The sequence below is a fragment of the Bufo gargarizans genome, chromosome 5, assembly GCF_014858855.1.
Source record: "Bufo gargarizans isolate SCDJY-AF-19 chromosome 5, ASM1485885v1, whole genome shotgun sequence".
Classification (NCBI taxonomy): domain Eukaryota; kingdom Metazoa; phylum Chordata; class Amphibia; order Anura; family Bufonidae; genus Bufo; species Bufo gargarizans.
Window position 1 is genome coordinate 489,183,507 of NC_058084.1, and position 24,844 is coordinate 489,208,350.

Here is a 24,844-nt window from a genome sequence, read left to right on the forward strand (position 1 = left end):
GCATGTCTTTGTGGAAACTTCCGGTTACTTCCACTTCTCCATCTTCTTCTTAGACAAGGTCCTCACTCCGCCAGCTGTGACATCTGAAATTACAGGTATATGAGTCAACAAACAACACAAACAATGTAAAGATCTGTAACATATCACTGCAGAATCGGGAAAAATAATAAAAAACACAGGGAGGGAGGGTGGGAAAACCACTTGTTTAGAGGAAGTGGAGGAGTTACCCCATATATACTCCTCCTGAGGCGCGTTCGGCCTGGCGAGACCTCCTCTAAAATTAACCCTTCCCTGCACCCCCTGCCCTTCAGTCAATGGCCCCCACGCTTACACAGCATGGGAGCCACATGACTGAAGAGACGTTCAACATCCCACTCACACAGGGGGTTCTCTATCTATCAAATAAATCAACCGAACCTTATATTTGTGGTAAAAAGGGGGGAGGCCACAGCTTTATTACAAAGACAGGAGGACCTAGTCTACCCATAAATCACAAGCCGCTGCACTTTCTTCGTCACCTTGTATGCCTGGTCACCGTGGCCACGGTGAGCATGTCTTTGTGGAAATTTCAGGTGACTTCCACTTCTCTATCTTCTTCTTAGACAAGGTCTTCCCTCCGCCACCGGAGCCGGGTTTAAGCCTACACCGAGCTCCGACCCCTCCCCCCCAACAAAATGAAGAGGGCTCGGTCAATGGCATCCTGCAACCCCAAAATAAATATGTCCAAATCTATGTCGTTAAGGTACACTGTCCCGTAGCATTAAGTTACGGTTTTCTCCCTCCAACTGACAGTGGCGAACCACTACCCCACCTTTCGACCTAACATGTGTAGACACCTGCATATTCAGCAAGCGGCGTGCCATCTCGATGCCACTGTTGTTCCTAGCGCCGCTCCACAATACACAGGGAACTTACTAGGACCAAACCACAAACAAATCATTAAAGAAGGCCGGGAAATGATCAAAGTACGACCGCATAACGGAAATCAACTCCAAAATCCGAACTGCACATAAATCGTTGCCACTGGCGTGGATAACCAGCACCGTGGACCACGGGATTCCAAACTAATTGTCACCACTTCCGGTAGCACCTGCAGCCATCTAAGACCCCGAACACCTCTCCAGGACACGTCTGCTTGCAAGAAACCCAATTGCAAGCCTCCCGGGCTGTATGATGCCATTTGCACGGCCCAGTAAATGTAAGAGTGACCAAGCAACCACACCGCTGGCCTCATAAAACGTAAAGGAAAAAACAAACAACTGTTAACCAATTAATAAATCAGGCCATATATATCTACGAAAACAATCAGATTTCCAACTCCCAAGTCTCTTAACTTGCGCCTCCGTCATACCCGCCGCATCCGCGACCGTAGCTGCCCCAATGCAAAACGAATGTGTACCAAATTCTGATGGGGACAAACCTGACTTAGCAATACAGTGCAATACAAAAGGAATGACGTCACAAAGTCTCCGTAGTAAAGCAAATGACACAGGTTTGTGAACTGGATGAGATTCCTTCCTCCACCCTTTTATAATCAAGGAAATGGCTAAATCTTTAGTGACGTCATGGATACCCAATAGACAAAATGCAAAGGAGACACCCGATAACCGCTTTTGAACCACGCCCGACGAACACCCCTTATCACCAAGATGACACAAATATAAATGTGTGACCTATGGCAATAGTCAGATGTAAGCAACACGTCCGCCTTAGGCTACTTTCACACTAGCGTTCGTCGGTCCGCTCGTGAGTTCCGTTTGAAGGGGCTCACGAGCGGACCCGAACGCAGCCGTCCAGCCCTGATGCAGTCTGAATGGAGCGGATCCGCTCAGACTGCATCAGTCTGGCGGCGTTCAGCCTCCGCTCCGCTCGCCTCCGCACGGACAGGCGGACAGCTGAACGCTGCTTGCAGCGTTCGGGTGTCCGCCTGGCCGTGCGGAGGCGTGCGGATCCGTGCGGATCCGTCCAGACTTACAATGTAAGTCAATGGGGACGGATCCGTTTGAAGATGCCACAATATGGCTCAATCTTCAGGCGGATCCGTCCCCCATTGACTTTACATTGAAAGTCTGGACGGATCCGTACGAGGCTATTTTCACACTTAGGCTGTTATATGCTAAAATAATGCAGACGGATCCGTACTGAACGGAGCCTCCGTCTGCATTATTATGATCGGATCCGTTCAGAACGGATCCGATCGAACGCTAGTGTGAAAGTAGCCTAAGCCAATGCCAATCATTCAAACCATGCCTTACCATGACTGGACCAGGTGGCAGGAGCCACTACATTCTGAATCAGCGGCCTTAACCACGCCTTGAAAACCACATTATGCAATAAACATGTTAGAACAAGCTGACGCAACAGCCCCAGTACAGGCAGAGAATGAGAGGTTAAACTATTAATCGCTATAACTGCCCCTTCATTGTCCGACCAAAAGTGAATACGCTTGTTCCTAATCTGAGGACCCCTTACTTCCATCGCCACCACAATCGGGAAGAGTTCCAAAAAGGTATGATTTTTTGTCAAACCGCGATCCAACCAATCTAAAGGTCAAGGCGCTGCCGACCAGCGATCTCCAAATATCGCAGCGTAGCCCAAAGAACCTGCCGCATCAGTAAAAAGGTGAAGTGCGTCGCTGTCGATTTCCGGTTCTGGAAAACACAAAACACCGTCGTAGAAATGCAGGAACCGCAACCAAACTTGAAGGTCATCCTTTAAAGGTTTTGGTAATCAGATAAAATGGTGGGGCTGCCGAACGCCCGCCGTCGCCAGCACCAAATGCTGTGAAAAAACACGCCCCATCGGAAAAATACGGCATGCAAAGGCTAACTGACCTAGGAGCAACTGCAATTCCCTAAGCGTAATATTTTGTGCATCCAGACAGTTATTGATGGCAGCACTCAAGCGCATCAGCTTATCCTGTGGCAAACTAAGCAAGCCCCTCTCTGTGTCAATTTGGATACCTAGGAAGGAAAGACAACGCGTGGGACCTTCAGTCTTTCCTCGGCTAACGGAACTCTGAACCGTGCTGCGAAAAAAACGAAAAGTCATCAGCGTTGACACCCAGACCTCAGACCCGCTCGGACCGTTAAAAAGGAAGTCGTCCAGATAATGTGCAACCAAAATATTCCCAGTCTCAACTTTTACTACCCACTCTAAAAAACAACTAAACATCTCAAAGTACTTACAAGAAATGGAGTAACCCATGGGAAGGCACATGTCGAAGTAGAAGAAACCATTTAACTGATAACCAAAGAGATGGAAGCAATCCAGGTGGACCGGCAGAAGCCGAAAGGCTGATTCTATGTCTGTTTTTGCCAAGCGGGCCCCCGGGCCAGCTTTCACGATTAGGCGTGAAGCCGCATCAAAAGAGGTATATGAGACAGCCGCCTCTTCCTTTGGGATCGCATCATTGACGGAATCGCCTTCCGGAAATGATAAATGGTGTATCAATCTAAATTTTCCCGGCTCTTTTTTTGGGCACCACGCCAAGAGGGGACACCCGTAAATTGTGAAACGGGGGCTCCTCGAAAGGACCAGCCATACGACCCAGAGCAACCTCCTTGCCTACTTTCACTTGCGCCTCCCCAGGGTGCTCCAAAACTGACTTCAGATTACCTGTGAACACAATCGAGTGATGGGGTAGATGTAAGGAATCCAGAAACCGGACTCAAAACCTTTAAGAAGCCTGAAGGCCTCCTGTCGCCTGGGATACCGTTCGACCCACTGGCGCATCCTTTGCACGTTTACTGGGGTCCTCCGCTCTGGTAGGAACCGCCCTGACCGCGAAAGTATTTTTTTTAAGCACCTGAGGGCCGAATGGGACCCACTGCAGAGGGAGCACTCATGCCGGAATTTGCATGATGCAAAGAAGCGACAGTGATCTTCGTTGAAGAGCCAACAAGCTCCAGGCCGGCGACCTCCTTCTGCGGGGTCATAGGAACCCACAGCGTGAGGTGTCTGAAAGAACGAGGAAGGGCTGGATGACAACATTAATTGGATCCAGACATCAGTGGCTTTTGACGCCCAACCAACCACGGGTCTCAATGCCAGATGGTGTCTGAACTCCTCGTCATAACGCCACCACGCCGTACCACCATGTAACTTGTGAGCCGAATAAATTGAGTCAACATAAGTGAATAAATCCCACGCTTTGTCTGGACTATATATCCCAGCCAATATAGAAAAAGCCTGTAACCAGTTGCCAAACGTCTTGGCGACCTTGGGCTTCCTATCATCAGATTGCTCTACATGTTTTTCCTTATCGACAGTCAATTGATCGACTGCCAACAAGGACCAAATATCCACGTACTCACAGTTACCTATTTATTCCTTAACCTCCTGAGTGACCTGACTACTTAACGGGGCCACTCCACAAAAATAAGCATCACGAAACAAAAGGCCGGATGCATCCAAACCACTCGCAGGCAGTGGAGGGGCCACCCCTGGCATCGGCACTGAACTTTCCAACTTGGCAACCAATGTATTAAAAACAGCATATCCCCGAACCAGATACACTCCCACCTACCCACAAGCAGACTGACCTCTTGGCGGTAGTGCGGCGGCAGCCAGAACGGGAACCGGAGGGGAAGGCAGCACAGGAGTGTCAGGAGCCATAACCACAGGCGCGGACCTAGTCACCTGCGAAGGGCTGTGAGAACGCCTCCCACGACTTCGTCTCCGTCTGCGACGATCCCTCCTGGAAGAATGACCACGATATTCCACACTGGAACACGAGGAAACCGACTGATCTCTGTGCCTCCTGGAGCAACGGGACCTGCGGTTTCTGTGACCAAGGCACAACTGCCCACCGTGGTCCGACCTCCGGCTGTAAGAACTACGGACTGCGCTCCGGCTGCGAGATACGCTACTGACCGAGTCCGATGATGATGATGCAGAGCGACGCGCGCCCCGACGACTTAGGCCACTGACTATGCTAAATCCCTGCACACCAACGTGCGGCTGTCTATAGGAATTGACGATGTCCTATCTTGTGGTGTGCCAGGGACAGCTTCAAATTCAAAGAATTCCTCACTGCTGTCATTAACAGCCGAGAGCTCTCTCTGGGGGCCAACAGGAGTAATTGCAGCCCCAGACTCAGAACGAGCAGGAGCTGCAACAGGAGGCGGTAAGTCACCCTGTGGGGCTGTTGCTGGGGGGGGGGGGCCAGAGGAGGGGTGGATTAAAAACAGCAGGTGGAGAAGGCACTGGTTGGCATCTAAACCATCTTGCCAGCCTGCCTGGTGGGTTCTTATCAGGCTGCACGGCCCCAGTAGGAAAAACAGGCTGTGCAACCTGCAACACAGCCGGGGGTTCCACAGCCACGCCGTCTCCCGGGGGACATGTAATCGGGGCTGTACATTGCTGGGCGGCAGGCCCGTAGGTGCCCTGGGCACGTCCATGCCGGCGACTGCCTGACTAGGGAAGTGGACAGGGGGGCGCGAGGATAGCACTGGGCGTGCGGCAGGAGGGGCAGCAGCCGCCTGAGGGGATACAGAGCTCCCCGGCGCACTGGCTGAGAGCAGGGGAGCTAACCATGAGGAACCTTTCCTGGCAACCTTCTCCTGTAGGGGAGCCAGGAGGTCCGCTTTGTTTAAATCTGCCATAATTGCTGCTTCACCTGGTGCAGAAAACCTTTGTAGGCTGAGCGCACACCAAGAAGAAGGGGAGGATGAGTTAACCCTATATATATACTCCCCCTGAGGCGCGCTCGGCGAGACCTTCCCTATAATTAACCCTTCCCTGCACCCACCTGCCCTTCAGTCAATGGCCCCCATGCTTACACAACATGGGAGTCACACTCCTGCAAGTTGATCCAGAGGAAGGCAAAAAAAAAAATGTGAGGTAGAAGCCAATTTTCCTCACTTCAGGGGAAAAAAATTCCTTCCCGACTCCAATCAGATCAAAAGCTAAAGGTTCTCCAGCAAAGTGTTCACTCTTTAAGAGTAAAAAAAAAACTGCTACTATTTGGAGGCCTCAATCAATCTCCCACAGGGCGGTTAACGAGCAGAATAATTCCCTAGGTCAACGATCTCTCTAGTATCTATAGCCTGTAATATTATTACACTTCAGAAATACATCCAGGCCCCTCTTGAATTCCTTTATTGTACTCACCATCACCACCTCCTCAGGCAGAGAGTTCCATAGTCTCACTGCTCTTACCGTAAAGAATCCTCTTCTATGTTTGTGTACAAACCTTCTTTCCTCCAGACGCAGAGGATGTCCCCTCGTCACAGTCACAGTCCTGGGGATAACCAGATGATGGGAGAGATCTCTGTACTGACCCCTGATATATTTATACATGGTTATTAGATCTCCCCTCAGTTGTCTTTTTTCTAAACTGAATAACCCTAATTTTGATAATCTTTCAGGGTACTGTAGTCCGCCAATTCCAGTTATTACTTTAATTGCCCTTCTCTGAACCCTCTCCAGCTCTGCTATGTTTGCCTTGTTCACAGGAGCCCAGAACTGTACACAGTCCTCCATGTGTGGTCTGACTAGTGTAAAGTGGCAGGACTATGTTCTCATCACGGCATCATTGCCCCTTTTGATGCAACCCAGTAAAATCCATTTTCTTAATCGTAGCAAAAGTGTGCCAATAAAGTGTAAAATAAAAGCTTGATATTTATTCTGGTGCTGGAAGGACCATCTTTTTGTTGTTTTGGACATTTGCAAGATGCAGAGAGGGCAAATGGGTTTAGCTATGGGGGGTGTTGAGGTAATAGTTGCACCAAGGCTCCTTTCTTTCCCAAACCAGTATTATAAACGTAGATATTGCATTAAAGTGGTTGTCCAGGCCTGGCTGCAGATATTAATGACTTATCCTCTGGCTAGCTCATCAACGTCAGATTGGTGGAGTCCAACACTTGACACCACCACCCATTAGCCTGTTTGGGCAGCAGCTGTGCCAGTACATGGTATAGTGGCCATACAGGGGTACTGCAGCTCAGCTCCCTTCCACTTCCGTTCCATACACTATATAGTTCCCAGCGCCACAGCTGCCCGAAACAGCTGATTGGTGGAGTTGCCGAGTTGTCCTTACAGGAAACTACCCTCAAATAGGGCACATCGCATGGCTGTCCAGATGGGATCCAGTTTAAACATGCAAAACGAACAAAAAACAGTCATTAAGAACCTAAATTGCTGTGATCATCACACTCTGGTAGCAGTATTATGATTTTTGCTCCGAAGCCAAGTATTTCTTCTCTTATCGTGCGTTATATGCTGCTTGTGAGGTCATGTGGTCACAATAGGGTCACTGTGACATTTCATCCCAATCTGGACCATTGGCTAGCGCGTTTTCCAGTCAGCCTGCGTCCGGGCTGGGGCTTTACGTGTGTTTTAAACACAAGACGCTTGGATCTTTTAAGGCAGTCATTCTTTCCTGTCTGCAGCTACTGCACAAATCTGGCACAAACACTTCAACTGTAGCCGCATTGTGTATTATACTTTGTTTCAAGAGATTCCACAGGCATTAAATAATGGGAACGACTCTCTGGATATCATTTTACATAGGTTTACGTTGCAAGGAGGAACAAAAAAAAAATGAAGTAATGCACAGTTCTCATATAGCACAACATATTGTGCTTTATATAGACATAAGTGCACTGATTCATACATTCACTCTAATTAAAGGGGCAGTAAATAATATTTCTTTAATATTACACCTTCAATGGCAGGTGAAACTGTCTTAAAAGAGAAGTTGCCTGTGTGGCCCATAGCAACCAATCACAGCACAGCTTTCAATTCACAGTCTGCTCTTGAAAAATGAAAGCTGCCCTGTGATTGGTTGCTATGGGCAATCCAGTTTCATACATTTGCCTCAATGTGTTTAATATAATATATGCTGCAAATGGGTTCCTGAGGGGAAATTTTAGAGGCCATAGGTTCTTTTGGGAAACGGGTTTAGGAGATATACATAAAGCATTGGGGGAGAGTTATCAAAAGTGGTGTAAAGGAAAACGTGCTTAGTTGCCCATAGCAACCAATCCGATTCCACCATTCATTTTTCAGAGCTCCTTGAGCGGGCAAATTAGTGACGGCCCATTTGGTTGCATTAAAGGGGTTCTCCGGGCTTTTAATAGTCATCAGGATAGGTCATTAATATCAGATCGGCGGGGATCGGACACCCAACACCCCCACCATTCAGCTATTTAAAGAGACGGCGTGTGAAGTGTGCACGTTCCGTCTCCCTTCTTTCTTCCTGCTGCTGTTATGTCTATGGCAAAGCAGCCAGCAGGAAGAGAGACAGCTGATCGGCAGGGATGCCAGGCGTCAGACCCCGGCGATCTAATATTGATGACCTAACCTGAGGTCATCAATATTAAAAGCCCGGAGAACCCCTTAAATAATGTCTTTCTTTACTGAATAGATAATGGGTGTAACAGTTCTTACAGCAGCAAAGGCACAGTTGTGAAGTATATCACAAAGTGGTATTTTCCCAATGGTTGTGTGTAAGCAGCAATAATGGTAGTAGTAGTACTCCCTGTCTCTTTCTAAGTACACTTTGCAGTCTCTTTAAATGACAATAGGCACCCAATCTCGTTCTTATTAGGCTACTTTCACACTGGCGTTTTGGCTTTCCGTTCCATTCAGGGCTCTCACAAGCGGTCCAAAACTGATCAGTTTTGATCTAATGCATTCGGAATGGAAAAAGATCTGTTCAGAATGCATCAGTTTGCCTCATTTTGCCTCTACGTTCCTTTTTTGGAGGCAGACACCAAAACGCTGCTTGCAGCGTTTTGGTGTCCGTCTGACGAGACTGAGCCAAACGGATCCATTCTGACACACAATGTAAGTCAATGGGGATGGATCCTTTTCTATGACACAATCTGGGACAATAGAAAACGGATCCGTCCTCCATTGACTTTCAATGGTGTTCAAGACGGATCTGTCTCGGCTATGTTAAAGATAATACAAACGGATCCGTTCTGAACGGATGCAGATGGATGTATTATCTGAACGGATCCGTCTGTACAGATCCATAACGGATCTGCACCAAAAGTGTGAATTACCTGTATGCAATTTCCAGTCTGAGGGGTGGAGATCTAAGATCCAGATGGCCAGTCCATCTCAAAGTGTGGTGGGCCCCAAAGCAATATATCTTTCCCTCAGCAGTGAAGTCTTTTGCCATAAACGATCAGTTACCTTACTGGCTTTTCCTGCATGGCCTTTATGGTTTTTGACCTTCTATGGTATTCTGTTCTCTTTCTCAGGGGTACTTTTCAGTCTCAGGATTGGTGTTTTCACGGACGAGTCTTCACTTCGAGCCTAGTCAGTAGGAGCTCAGACATGCACATCTTACATCTAGCTCTGAAGACTAGACACTCTCCAGGAGGTGGCACCAGTCCCATATCCAAGAAACTAACTACAAGCCTGTCAGACTTAACTCTACGCTGCCCATAATTAACCATTTGGGTTACATAGTGCATAAAGACAAACCATATTTTTTGGACTATAGGACGCACTTTTTTTGCAAGAAAAAAATCTTGCTAAAAAGTCCTTGTGCCTTATAGTACGCGGTCAGGATGCTACAGCAGTGCCAGACTTCCTGACTGCTTCCTTAAGGTTTCAGAAGCGCACTCATACAACACTCTGCTACTGGATTAATTAGAGAGGTGAGTGTCTGCACAATTTTCTCTTTCCCTGCCTGATGCTGTGCGATCAGTGCAGGCGGCAGAGAAGAATGACTGATCTGTTCAGCACATGGTGAGGAAGATCCTAACCTGCACTGAAAGGAGATAAAAACTCCAAGTTAGTGCAGCTGAAGTCCTTTAATGATGTCATCAGTAGGAGGGGCCAAACCAGGAAGAGGATAAATGGGAGTTTTTATTAAAGGGGTTTCCGCAAAATATTTTAAACCATCTCCTGGATCTGAATTCTTTTGTAATTGCATGTAATTAAAAATTTAGCAAGGTCACTGACGTATTGTTTCTTTTCTTATTTCTTTGTCCTGCTCACTGAGATGCGGACTGCAAAGCACGGCACAGACGTGTATATGCCCCCCTATTCTGTGTATTGCAAAAACTACATGATGGGGTTTCCTGTTTCCAGACACAGTGTTATGTTGTTAATAAAGTACTGCTAAAAAGAAAAGGCAGGAAGGGGTGGAGCCTGGCTGCACATGTACAGAGAGAGAGCGGAGAGAGAAGAAAGCCAGAAGCAGATGTGCTGAGATTCTGATTAGGGATGAGCGAATCGACATTCGCATAAAACTTTGTTTCAATACTGTACGGAGCGAGCGCTTCACGTCTGATCGAAACCTGATTCATCTGCTGCCAACAGTGTGTTTGTGTGTATAATATACATACTGCAGAGCTGTGTGTGTATGTAGTAGAGTTGTGTTTTATATGTATGCAGCAGAGCTGTGTGTGTGTATAATATGCATACTGCAGACCTGTGTGCAGTGTTGTGCCTACGGTGTATGGCGCCTTTCTCTGGCACCCCCAAAAATACTTTAAAATATTGTGCCCCCTCACAGTTGTTATGCTGCCATTGTGCCTCCCCTCCCCAGTAGTAATGCCATCATTGCACCCCTTCACAGTAGTTGGGCCTACATTGTTCCCCCTCACAGTAGTTACGCCCACATTGTGCCCCTTCACAGTAGTTATGCCCACACTGTGCCCCTTCACAGTAGTTATGCCCTCATTGTGCCCCCTTCGCAGTAGTTATGCCCTCATTGTGCCCCCTCACAGTAGTTATGCCCTATCTGTGCCCCTTCACAGTAGTTATGCCCACATTGTGCCCCTCAGTGTTAATAAAATTAATTTAAAAAAAATAGTAACTATCACCTTGTCCCGTTCCTGATGCTCAGATCCAGCTCTCCCCTGCAGGCACAGATTCCTCTGCAGCACTGTGTGGGAGGAGCACAGGCAGATTCCCGGGCTGCAGGCTCCTCCCACACAGTGTGTCAATGCAATCTGTGCCTGCAGGTGCAGCATGCCGGGTCTGCAGGGGAAAACACGTGAGGCTCACTGTGTGCTGATGGGGGTAGTAGTTTATGTACTCACGGTTAGCAGAGCCTCCCTGGGCGGGCAGTGCAGTGGATGGGAAGACAGCACTAAATCCTGTGGGGCACTCTCGATTGCAGGGCACGCCAGCCAGATGGAAGTTAAGGTGCCCTTGATGGTGTAGTGTTTAGGGTGCTTTGGTTGCTAGGCCCCTGAGTTCGTGACGCCAGCACCGTAAGGTGCAAATGTTGAGTGTAGTAGTAGTAATGAATGAGTCAGTTGTTGTAAAACAGTTGAACATTTACTTGAATCAATAGTCTCAAGGCAGATGGTACAGTCCATCAATAAAGTGCATTCATATGGCACCAGTAATGATTCAGATGTTAAGGTAATTGTAATTCTTATATCAGGTTTAGGCAATTGTCAATGGATGGATTTTCTAATGCTGTTACTTGACAGGCAAAGAGTATATTTACTATAAGTCCCAACTATAGCACTCTGGTACTAAATATGCTGTTGTCTACTTATCTTGAGCTATCCAATAAGGGCGTTCTCCCTCGTGGCAGGCATCAGTCTTCTGCTACATTATTTTCAGGATGCTCTCCTGAAATAATCAGGTTTTTAGGTTTCCACTATATCCCAGAAGGCTTCTAGTGAATAAGGACAATTCTGCGCACTAATTATCCATTTGAGTCCCGACACTCGGAAAGTTACTCTCAGGCACTTGTGCTGATGAAGTCCAAAAGCTAGATTCAGCTGTAACCCTCACTAGGCTTACTTCATATTTAGACGTAGACTTACTGTCTGGTGCTTGGCTGCAGTAAGTACTCTTGGTTTGTCCTCTCCAGGATTGATCAGGTCCCGGAGGAAAGAAATTGCAGCTACATCGTGGATAAGGCCTGTTTCTCTCCTCCATACACTTGCTTTCCTCCTCCCACTAACTCCTTCATTTCCTGTTCTCTACTAGACACACCCAAGCTATATATATTATATGGTGCCAGCACCACCTAGGGGCGATTTGGTGTAATGACATTGCCAGCCTGATAAATAGTAAATACCATACATTGCAAATACATAGGCAGATGTTTAAAGTGTCCCATTTACACACATATGTGGGATGCTGCACAGGGCTGAATGGTGAAGCAAGGAACAGACAGCTCCCTGCTTCACCATTCAATCTGCTGGTCTGCAGGTGGGAAGGTGCACGTTGAGCTGAGTGGTTTGTAAGTGAAAGGACCACAGCAACCCTGCACTCTAGCAATGAGCACTTCCACCTGTATGGAAGCGCTAATTGCATCTGGTACCCTGACAGCTGCCACCCGGGACTGCACCCCCCCACCCCCTGCTACGCCACGCCACTGCCTGTGTGTGTATAATTTTTCTCAGCAATGTAGGCACATATTAACATGGGACCAACACGGATGCCTTTAGCTGCCAAGCGCACATGCAACAGGTCAGCCAGTTTCATAGGTGCAAAACTGCTGACAGATGCCCTTTAAAGGAATTGTCCAGACAAAACTAATATGCTTAGCGGAGGTCCTGAAGATCTACAACAGGGTAGTTTTTTTCTCTCTTTCAGTCCCTGTGTCACGCACCACCCCTCAGGCCCTGCACTAAGTATAACACATTTTTGCCTAGAGTGTTCCTTCATAATGGCGGTGGATTCTATTGTGGATTTGTGGTGCAGACTTTTATAGCAAATCACCACACTACACTTGTGGTTGAGTATAGAACCTGCCATGATATATAGGCAATTGGTAAGAAAACAATTCCCTAATACATTGCAGGTTGAAAGGAGGCACACTTTATACAGTATATTGTGATTTTCTACTCCAATACATGAGATATTGGGGCTCTCCTTGTATTTTGGCTTTCTTCTTTTCTCAAGCAATTGATAGGACTCAAGAATGGAGGATCCAGGAATTCTCTAGATGCCTGGGATGACACTTTAGGAAGACTTGTTTATGTTCGTAAAATTAGAACAGCCTAATGCATAATGGTGTGAATAGTGCCCTGGATGGCTTTGTTTCTTAAAATAAGCAGAGAATTCTTTAGATAACCAGACACATTGTCTGAATGTATTTTGTTTACTTCTGGTAACTCTGCCTTGACCTCTGCATTGAGATATTGAGATGCTTTGATAAGATATTGAGCGTTCCTCTCTGTCCATAACCTTCATTCGTGGGACATATTTGTTAAATCCATGTGAATCTCGAGAAAATCCTGCAGGGGCAAATTTACCAAACAAAATTTCTGGCATGTGTGAATTTTTTATCACTTTTCATAAGATTTTTTGCAAGAGTGACCAAAAAAAGGCAATTACCGTAAGCCTTTTTTTTCATTATGCCGTTTACCATGAGAAATACTTTTATATTTTAATGCTTTTCATATCCTGCAATGCCAAATATGTTAATTTTTTTTTCTAAAATGTGAAAAGGAGGTGATTTGGTTATTTTTCATTTTTTTTAAACATTTTTTAAAACAGTTTTTATTTATTTATTTATTTTTACTCAACCTAGGGGACTTCAACATGCGATCATTAGATGGCTTATACCATAGACTGCAATGGTTTACGGGAAAAATCACTGTGTACATATTAATCCCTGCCAGAGGCAGGGCTTAATAGGAACTTTACTATGGCAGGCCTGGGAGACTTCAGAAGGCCCCAGACTGCCATAGCCATCAAATTGCTCCCATGATCTCATTACAGGGGGCCTTTCAGTCACTTACCTCAACTTTTCCTGATATTTGACTGCTCAGTTGCCATGGTTACAGTTGCCCACAACACCTTAGGGGTTAAAAGTCTGTGATCAGAGTTAACTCCCATCACAAATGTTGCAACCGGGTGTCCATGTAAAACAGCAGGCACCCACAGGCTATGTTGCCCACTCAGGTTGTGGGAAGACATGAATTCACGAGCTTTGGAACCCACTGAGCTCCATATTGGGTGTTATCTTTAAAGACCCAGCATCTGCCATTTATGTATGGGGTGAAAAGAAGAAAAAAGAAAGTTACATTAACATGAAGCGCACCATTGTTTTTGTGGTCAAATCTTTTGCCAGTTTGATGTGTTATACACCTACTTTACCATCTGAAAAAAATGGAATTGAATAAAGATGGCATAGTCGTTAACACCCAGGGCAGTGATGGCTAACCTCTGACACCAGTGGTGGTAAAACTATGACTCCCATCATGTTCCATTCATTTCTGTGGAGTTCTGAGAACAGCCAAGCAAGAGGCATCTTGGAAATCATAGTTTTACCACAGCTGGAGTGCCAGGGGTTAGTCATCACAGACCTAGGGGTATAACTGCAAGGCATACAAAGAAAGACATGAGGTTTTAGCAGACACATACCTTGAAGAATTTTTGTTTTAAACCAGGAGCTGCCCACAATTCATGATAAAGTTGGGGAATTACCAAAACTTGCAAAGAACCATGAGGCTACTGTAAAAAAAATTGGGCCATGAAATTTTTTGGAAGGGCAAACCGTATTGAACTTGAAGGACCATAACATGGACCAAATGTTTTTAACATTGTCACTGAGGGTGTCATTTTAACTGTCTGTGAGAACATTTTACATATAAAGCAAGTTCATTTCAAATTTTGAGGTCGTCACTTTACTCCGCTTACACAGGGATGGCGTGGAGGAAACTGCAGTCTAATACGGTGGAATTAATGAACCGTGTCACATTATTGAAAGCTGTAAATTCAGCTGAAACGTGGAATTATGTCAGATGTTCCCTGGAGACATTGAAGCCGTGTTGGTATTTAAAGGGTTATTAAGTGCTCAAGTAACATTGTGCTAATACTTCTGCAGGCCCCGCTGGACAGATGTTGTATGATCTGTAAAACATGTCAGCAGCATGGGGTTTACATATCTGTTTCATTTCCTCACATGACATCATAGACGCTTGCTCACAATAGTCATCGACAGATATGTAAGTTATGTGAAAAGTGAGCGCTTTGGAAAAAAAAAATAAATGTCTATGCCAGGTTCCTCCTCCTGGAAACATCTTGTAAGGCCATTACCCATGCATAGGAATACAGTGGCAGTAAGTTCCTTTCCACAGAGACGCACGTACAGCGTGGACTGGAATGTGCACTGTATTCAGGTATATCCTCTCGAGGAGTTCAGAAGTCGCCGACAGTATAAAGTTTTTGTAGTCTTGTATCAACGTGAATCTTGGCTGCAGGTCCTCGGATCAGGAATGCTGATGTCTGTGTGTTTTCCACTGCCAAGAACTATGTCTAGGTACACGGTCAGAAGTCAAATAAAACTAAGGTGAAAAAGGCAGGAAAAGATGTAGATGTGATACATAAAGCAGATCAAAGCCACATAACAACTGTGTGGATATATTACTAATGGAAGTTAGTGGATTGATGCTGTACCTCTTAGTCCAAAGTGTCCCTATAAAAACACCTCGTAGGAGTGCTATCATTTTTTATTAAAGATTAGCGAATCTCGCAAAATTAGTTTCAGGTGTGATTCACCAAATTTTTCAAGATAATTCAGTTTGGGTCCAAGTTGATTCTAACCATATGAAAGGTATTATGAGAGTGAGATATGCAAGCCAGTTCTCTTTCCAAAAGGACAAGAGTACTGAATGTCCTATGTTTCTCTGAATGACACATGCAAATCAGTTCTCCTTCCAAAAGGACATGAAAAGGAGCATCTCAATGCAAAATTGCCATAGTTAGCTCAAAGGCCTTTGTTGTGGTCTTGGGGGTGCATTTTCTCATTAGGGAGACCATCTGGTATGCATGAGGCACATTGTAGTCCAGCCAATTCTGCTCAGCATTTCTGAGAAGAATAGCATATTATGCAAATTAGCATATCTTGATTTTACTAGCATCAGATGGGCTTAGTATTCTTTTCATTTTGGAAGAAAGGCTAAAGGCTTTCCCAGAAACCCAAAGGTATGCAAATTAGTTTTCCTTTTTGAAAAAGCCCTGATTGAACAGTTAGCTTTGAACTGTTCAACCAGTGCCTTTTTTATTATATGACTTTTCCCTGGGCATAGCCTTTTTCATATTAATATTTTCCCCTAATGGTAGCCTCAAACTGCTCAATCAGCTCAATCAGCTCAATCAGTGCAGTGCTTTATCATAAAGGAAAGCTAATTTACATACCTTTGGTTTCAGGGAAAGATATTCAAAATTGCTTTTCTTACGAAAAGAACACTAAGCCTGTTTGATGCCAGTAGAAGATTGATGTGTTAATTTGCATATACTGTATTTTCCCAGAAATGTAGAGCAGCATTAGCTGGACTACAATATGTTTCATGAATACTAGGTGGTCTCCCTAACGAGAAAGGGCTCCCCCAAGACCCTGACAAAGGCCACTCAGCTAACAAGGGCAATTTTCTCTGGAGACACCCATTTTTCTTGTCCTTTTTGGAAAGAGAACTGGCTTGTGTATGTCATTTGGAGAAGTATTATATGTGATCCTTCAGATTTGCCTGAAATGAATTACAAGAGCTTTGGGTTTGGTAGACTCTAATTTCTTTTAGGATGTTCAGAACAGTTACTGAATCAGTAGAACTGATTTGCTTGTCTCTGTTTTTGATTATATGAATGGTAAATATGTGATTGTAAATGCAAACACTTTACGTTTATGGCCTTATCGTTTCATAAATTTGCTGCCATCTGGTGTTGACTTTTCTCCACACCTTTTAACTGTGATTTCTATTGTATCTATCTAACATGTAATACATAAATATTTTAATATGTTCGCTTTTCATGGCCTCTGCTGAGTATGAAGTTAAATCTGATTACTCTGGGGAAACTACTTCACTTTCCCTTTGCATTATGCTCACAAATCCCCCTCATTGTCACTCATTTATGGACATTGTGATCAATAAGTGAGATTTCCCCAAGTAGGTTAAAAACTGCAAAACAATCAATTTTTTAAATTTTTTCATGGATGCCTTTCTGATAGACAGCCATTAAAAAATGACCCCATCGGTCCATGAAAATAGACAAAATAAGACATGTTTACTTTTTTATGGCAATTAAAAAAACAGCCATGTGAATAGACCAATAGAACTCAATGATTCTGAAAATGACCATGTGATGGCCCATAAAAAATAGTGGGCACACAACTGTTTTTAACGTTCTTGTGAATGTACCCCTAGGTTACAGAATTAGAACAGACCACATGTGATATTTAGTTTATAGGTATGTGCTGACCTAAGGAAAAGGCCATAACCAAAGCTTTGATACCCTGTCACTTCAGTCAATTAAAGTATGGACCATTTCCAAGGTTAGACTTCCTTTTTCCTGTAATTGTGATTGAATTGTGAGTTCAGCATCATTTTCTCAGTAATGTGTTACCAAAGTTCATGTTTTATCGTTCTTATGGGTGTGACAACATTTCACAGGCACTTTTCATGGTGGGATTATACTTGGATCACCTATTAGCATTCCTTAGAAACCACTAATTGAAAGGGATCTCACCGGGCAGAGTATTAAGGTGTAACGTTCACCACTGGAATTTCCCATGGAATTCCTTTGCTGCGGACAGGTCCTTGGTGCAGGTATGTTAAATCAATGGACGTTGTCAGGTCATTTCACCAGCCCCTTGATATTTGAAGCTTCATAACCACTTACAAGTAACCACTAGAAGATGTCTTATGTAGCTGTCTTCCAGCGCAGGTCATGCTACTGAACTTAAGCTAAAGCTGGTGGCCATACACATTAGAATCTAAGAACATCCTAAATTGAACTCAACGGATTAAAAAAGTAAAGAGATCTGATGACCATATTGATCACCCTGTTGGCAAACACTAAACCGGGGCTGGCCATCAGAAATGAATAATTTTACAAACTATGAATGGTATAAATTATGGAAGTTGGGCATTTCAGAAGACTTTCATCAAATGCATACGACCAGTTATTGAGTAAAGTTAAAAAATAAATTGTACCATGTTATGATGTAATGACACGACTTTTCTCCTCTTTGCTTACACTTTCAGTTACTATAGCATGAACGAGTTATATAGGCAGAGAAGTAACTTGTAGCTTGTGGGCCCCAATGCAAAATCTGTCATGGGTCCCTCAAACTAAGATGCTACAAATAATACTGGTGACATCCTTAGGTACCAGAATATGGGTGCAACTGCTACTACTAACCCCTATAGCATCACAAGATTATTATGAAACATAACGATTGCAAAGATGTTGCATTACTAATAAAAATGGGAATCGTAATGGAACGGAAACCTTACTACTACAATCTTCTCTTCCGGTTATGGCTGCCAATGAGCGGAATATGGCAGCTGAGACCCAGTGTTGAATTATGAATTATGGTGTAATGTCTCCTCCGTGATTTGACCAGAGCTGTTTGATCAGGCGATTGCTGTGGGTCCAGCTCCTAAAGCTGGCCATATACATGATATAGCTATTTGGCAAATTCTCACACAGCTTTTTCTCCCGATCCTCCCATACATATCCATGCATGGCTCAGATGAACGTGTGTATATAGTGAATGAGAGAAGGGAGAAAGCTGATGATAGACTCCTCTGCCAATGGCTTATCTCCCCAAGAACAAAAAGATTGGTGCAGTTGAATTTCAATATGCTTGAACCTTATCTCCCGCCTTATGAGCCATTGGGGGAGAGTCAGAAGGTCCCATGCACATTAGATGGTCAGCCGAACATGTTTCATTGGGTTTGTCCAATACACATCTAATGTATGGTAAGCTATTGGGTGGCCATACAGATAAGATAGCTGTCTGAAAAGCACTCATTCGACTAACAGCTATCACTCCAGATCTCTAAATACAGACACATGCATATGTTCTCAGTAGGAGGAGGGGAAGAACTGCAGTGACCTACAGGCTATTGCTAATAATAGAGATTTGCACATGTCAAGTTTTTGTAATGTATGGTTAGATCTAAAAACTATGTTGTTTAATTGTTATGTAACAGATGGCTGACAGATGGCCCTAGCAGCCATCACTAGGCAGGGATAGGTCCAGCCCCCTGAGGAAAATAAATCATTTACAGAAGGTTAAGCAGCCAAATTAGAGGGTGTGAAGCGTCCGACAGTGGCAAAGGGTCCCTTTAAGAAATGTTTGTGATGCCAGTTGCAGTGAAGCAACAACTGGACAGAGTCTTTTTAAGAAATGGTGTTGGTGGTGGTACCCAGGTGTAGGAATGACAGAGTGGTATAGAGTGGCCTACAAAGTCCCTTAAAGTAATGTTGTGTCACGGTGCTCCTACCTGGATAGGCTGGACCCCAGGCGTTGTCTTCCGCAGCAGAAAAAGGGGAAAAGTTAACTTGGGGATGAAGAATAAATTGAGTCCAGACCTTGTAATGCTTTACTTTACATAAACGTTTCTCCAAACGGTCTACAGACTTTATCTTGGTTCCAGCAGGCTTTAGCATTAAAACTGTGGCAGACAAACTCGTCACTGCTACATCTGTTGCTCTCCGGCTCTGCTGTAGTAACAGGGTAGCTGTATAACTTAGATTCCTCTGGATGCTGCAACTTCTCTCGGTAGTCTGTCTCTTAAGTACGGTAGTACAAGGAACTCTACTTCCTGGCTTCTGAGGCTTCAGACTGTGGCCTCCATATCCAGCAGAGCTGAAGGTGCTCTAGCTGGCTTAAGGGCACGTCCATAGGGACATGCTCCTGCACAACCTCCCTTATCAGGGGTTAAGCTGGAACTAACTTCTAAATAACTAGTCCTTCCCTTCCTTAGAGGGAGAGTTATAATGGAAAGAAGGGTTCCATTCTCTCTAACTGTAGCACTGCCATGCTTGCTGCAACCTACTGGTGAACCAGGTACATTACACTTGAACTTAACAGTTACAAAATAGGAAATGCACAGTGTTTGGACCTGAAATAAATACACATGATGACATGAGGTTAACCAATAAAGACAGTAGCAAGGTGCAAAGACGGTTGTGCCACTCTGGGGCGTTACAGGTGCGAGGGAAAAGACTGTGAAGGTAATACTAGTGTTTTGGCTACTAGACTTCACAGCCCCTTGGCTGGGTTTAAAGGCCACAGGTTCTCAGTCATACCAGAGAGACAGATTATAAGTCATTTTAAGGTCTACACCCCGCAGTGAGCACTGTAGAGACACTGTAGAGACATACTTACTTCAGTTGCTTCAGTCAGGAATTTACTGACATTGTGTGTACATTTGAAAATGAATGTATGTAGAAAAACAATGGCTCTTTAGTAAACGTTGGTTACATGTTAAAATGCCCTGGTCGTTCCATCTCCTTCATTGGTGCACCCCCTCCTCACTTCATGCCCTCAGGGGAGCAATGGAACCGGACGACCACCTCCATGAGTAGCCACATCATCTGTAATGACTACCACTCCCATCCTGCACTTTTCCACCACTGTGGATGCTGGACACCTCTGTGAATGTTTTTTTTCCCCAAAAACAAAAGAATTGGGAATTTGAAACTCAAATTGCCCATTCCCCATCTCTCCTGACATGCTATGCTTCCGGATAATCAGTAGGTAACTTGAATGACATACTCAGCTTTGCTCGATCTCTACAAAACACATTTTATACTTTTTGTACCTACTACGTTCAACCACTGCTGTAGTTTTGCCTCAAGCAAATCCGAATGAACTGAGAATTTTTTTTCCCCATGGCCGGTGGCGTCAGATGCCTTTTCAAGAAAAAAAAAAAATCTTTTGAGAAATCATCCACTAACTGTTTACATTACTTCAAGGATTTGCAGTAACCACAGGAGGAAAGCAAAGTGTCTTCAAGAGAGAAGAATTAGGACATGTTTTCTTTGCTCGGAAAATAAGATCTTCACATCTGATAGATCCTTTTTCTATCAAGGAGTTTTGCTCTTATCTCAGTCATCTTACAAGATTCTGCAGGTAACGGGAAGTGTCTTCTCTCTGATACATTTAAATGATGTCTCGGCCAAGTCTATTTCTGCTTGATGAGTCTCTTGATATCAACATGCAGTGCAGTCACTTTCCTTCCTTCCTGTAATTAAGCTGAATAAGCTCCTGGATGGGCTCTGTCGATAGCATCATATGAGGAGCAATACATCACTTGGGAGATATGACACTGATAGGCTCCCTAATGTTAAGCATCAACTTAACCGTGCATCCTGCCAGATGTCATAACAGCCAATAATATGCCTACATCATACAGGGAGAGGGGTAATTAATTATAGCGTACTAATTTGACCAGCATCGTGACCCTTGGAAGCTGGAGCTTTCAACAGGTCCAAATGCAACGGGTGCCGCCCCCCTAGGGCCCTCTATATTTCGCGCGTCGATTTCGATTTAACCTGAAATAGTGTAAAAAACGAAAAAAAAAATCATAGTTACCGCCTCAATTTGCTCCCGACGGGCCGCCAGCCGCCATCTTGATTAAAGATCTAGCCCGAAATCCTGTGCGTGGTGACGTATGACGTCGGCGTGATGATGTAATCTTGTGCCGCTCGAGATTTCACACCAGATCTTCAAGCAAGATGGCGGCGGCCGGCCCGTTGCGAGCAAATAGAGGCGGTAAGTTTGATTTAACTTGGCATCTGAGCGGTGACGAAGTAATTCGCCACGAAGCAAATTTGTTAGTAAAATTTGGGGAATCAGCTGCATTGAACTTTTTAAAAATTCGCTCAGCTCTTCTAAACATACATATCCACAAGGCTGCGCACTAAGCCACACACCAAAGTAGGAGGAGGAGCCGGTTCTCTCCCAGAACTCCCACGAGGGTTGATCCCTCTAAACACACATTTTAGCAGCGGGGTTACCCTTGACGTTATTAGATCTGCTTGTGGCGTATATTAACGTCCTCAGAGGCAGTCCATATCAGCAATAAAGGATGCTAGCTATCTGGCTAAGGCCTCATGCACACGAACGTATTTTCATTCTGCGTCCATTCCATTTTTTTTGCGGACCGTATACAGAACCATTCATTTCAATGGGTCTGCAAAAAAACCTGAAGGTACTCTGTGTGAATTCCGTTTCCTTATGTCTGTATTTCCGTTCCGCAAAAAAATAGAACATGTCCTATTATTGTCAGCATTATGGACAAGGATAATACTGTTCTATTAGGGGCCAGCTGTTCCGTTCAGCGAAATATGGAATGCACATGGATGTCATCCGTATTTTCTGCTAATCTGTTTTTTGCGGACTGCAAAATACATACGGTTGTGTGCATGAGACCTAAAAGTATGAAGTCCAAAGTCCATTCAAAAGTGCAAAAGTTAACAGTGTTGTACCTGTAAAAGAGTACATACAATGGGCAAAATACGATGCAGAACCTGTAAAACAGAAGTGCAAAAATACTGCAAATATAAAATGCAATACCATAGTGCAATCAAATTCACTTTAGAGTCTTTTCCTTTAATGCTGGCGGATCAAGTGCACCAAACTGGAACAAATAGTGCCAAAGTCATTTGTATTCCACATTGGTATAATACAAAAGAGCAGCAATGGTAATGAGAACCCTTTGAGCAAAAGGGGATTCTCTCTTAACCTGAGAAGGGAGGAAAAAGGAATTTGGTGCAGACGTGCGCAACTTGGAGGTATTTTCCGCAGATGGGGGGAGTCCTGACAAGCATGTCCATCCAGATGAGAGCCAAACAAGGGCAACAAAACAAACAGAATGGCCAACAAATCCTCAACCTTCAAAAAACTGTCCATGATGTGACTCCCATTAGTCCTTAATTTTTTTTTCAGGATGCACTAGAGGGGCTCCTTAGAGGAGGCGTCGAAAATCCTTCTCGCTGCTGGAGCTGCTGAATGACATTAGAGGGCGCTCCTGCCTCTAGGCCAAACTCGCTGCCATGGTGGTGCTCCGCTGACCTCTAGTGGAGGACCTCCGTAGTGACCGGGTGGTCACACTGGCTATGGCGGCAGACACATTTTCCTTTGCAGTACCGGAACCTCCTGCCGGGACAGGGGAGTACAGGATCTCTGGCTGTAGGGGCTGTGGCCAGGGATCTCCATTGGTGGTGATGGAGAATTGGTCCCTCTTACTGCGGCCGATGCCATCTTCCATGGTAACTCGCAATAGACCACTGTTAGGTGGTAGGAAAAGGCGGCGGTTGACAGGCATCCCAGCTGGACAATTGGGGTAGACTTGGGTTCAGAAGCTCCAGCTGTGGCTGTGGATTTTATGGGAAGCGGCGACTGGATCCTCCTGCCTGGACTCGACAGGAGGGTCAGCTCAGTGGCAAATGGTCCCTTGAGGGAGCCCATGGGGGTCTACTCCATGTGATCCCCCGGGTATAAGCTATGTCGGGCCTAGGGCGTTTCACAGACTTGCGTCCCACAAATAGTTCTTCACCACTCTCGTCGTCCACCAGGAAACTGGGACAATGGGGTTCAACCAGAAGAACGAACCACTCTTCACTCCAGCAGCCTCCACTGCACCAGCCGGCGTGGCGGACACCTCCCATCCTCACTTAGAATTCTGCTGTACTTGCGACAGCAAATCGTCTCTGGGGCAACTTGTACTTCGGGGTCGCTACTAGTGACAATCGAGCATGCTCGGCCGAACACCTGTTTGGCTCGAGCATCTTGATGCTCGGCACATGGCAGTACTCGGCCGAGTACCGCATGTCCTCGAACGCCATGCTCGAATCTCCTCTGTCTCCATGCCCTCACTGAAATGCCAGTAGCCATATTGGCTACTGACATTACAGTGATTGGCTGCCCGGAACGCAACATCGGGTGTTATATAGCTCATTCGTAGTCAGGGAGAGCTGAGCATAGGAAGGGACAGAGAGTGTAGGGAGTGTAATTGAATATTTTTTGTACAAAAATGTTTTAGAGACCCAAAAGTCCTTGTAAAGACTATTGTGTGTGACAGCAGCAATATTTGTTTGTAGCGCAAACATGCGCTAAATTGCTCAGCGTTAGAAAGAGGTGTGCATAGGAAGGGACAGACAGTGTAGGGAGTGTAATAGGAAGATTTTTATGCAAAATACTTTTCAGAGACCCAAAAGTACTTTTAAGGACTATTGTGTGTGACAGCAGCAATATATACTTTCAGCGCATCTTGCGCTAAATACCGTGTAATAGGCTGCTGCGGACAGTTAAATTATTCTCCTGTTTAACGTGTGCGCATCCCTAAAATATCAGTGACATCCAGTGCACTTTTTCCGTAGATGGTGTCCGCTGCAGACAGTTAAATTATCCGCGCCATATCTCTTGTTTATAGTGTGCGCATCCCCAAAATATCAGTGACATCCAGTACACTTTTCCGTAGACGGTGTCTGCTGCGGACAGTTAAATTATCCGCGCCACATCTCCTTTTTAAAATGTGCGCATCCCTATAATATCAGTGACATCCAGTACACTTTTTCCGTAGACACTGCGAACAGTGACATTACCTGTGGTACCTGTCCTGTATAACGTTTCCTCATCACAAATACCTTTGTAAATTTTTTTGCGCATACACTTCCAAATCCTACGCTACTGTACGTGTGACATACTTTTAAGCATATATCACATTTAAAATGAAGAAGGCGAGCAGTAAGGGACGGGAAAGTGGCCGTGCGACCAGGTGGTCGGTTGGATTGCAGAAGATAATGCTTCCAGTCGGTTAAGCACTACCCTGTCTTCCACTAAGTCCAGTCTCAGTAGACAGGAGTCTGGTCAACAGAATCCTCACCCTAATCCTCCTTCCTCCCACCATGTACGTACAGTCTGGCCAAACAAGTGATCCCACACTCGGATATTCCAAGGACCTCTTTTCATCGCCATTACTTGATTTGGCCCTCTCGCCAAGCACGCTTGAAGAGGGACATGAGATCTTGTGCGCTGATTCCCAACCTCTTGAGCATCCACAGTCACAAAAACATGACGGTGGGGAACGGAAATTAGTGTTTAATGAGGTGGATGATAATGAGACACAGTTGCCAATGAGTCAACCGCAATTACTGTCTTAAGAGG

General features: G+C 45.0%; 1 protein-coding gene across 1 annotated transcript; it reads right to left on the reverse strand.

Moving 5' to 3' along the window:
* Positions 1-23,523, reverse strand: LOC122939543 (pre-mRNA-splicing factor CWC22 homolog). Its single transcript, XM_044295609.1, has 3 exons — positions 23,504-23,523; positions 4,545-4,966; positions 1-83 (listed from the first exon to the last, which is right to left on the reverse strand). The coding sequence occupies exons 1-3, from the start codon at positions 23,521-23,523 to the stop codon at positions 25-27; spliced, it is 501 nt and encodes a 166-aa protein (XP_044151544.1). The 3' UTR covers positions 1-24.
* Between the last annotated feature and the right edge of the window lie 1,321 nt (positions 23,524-24,844).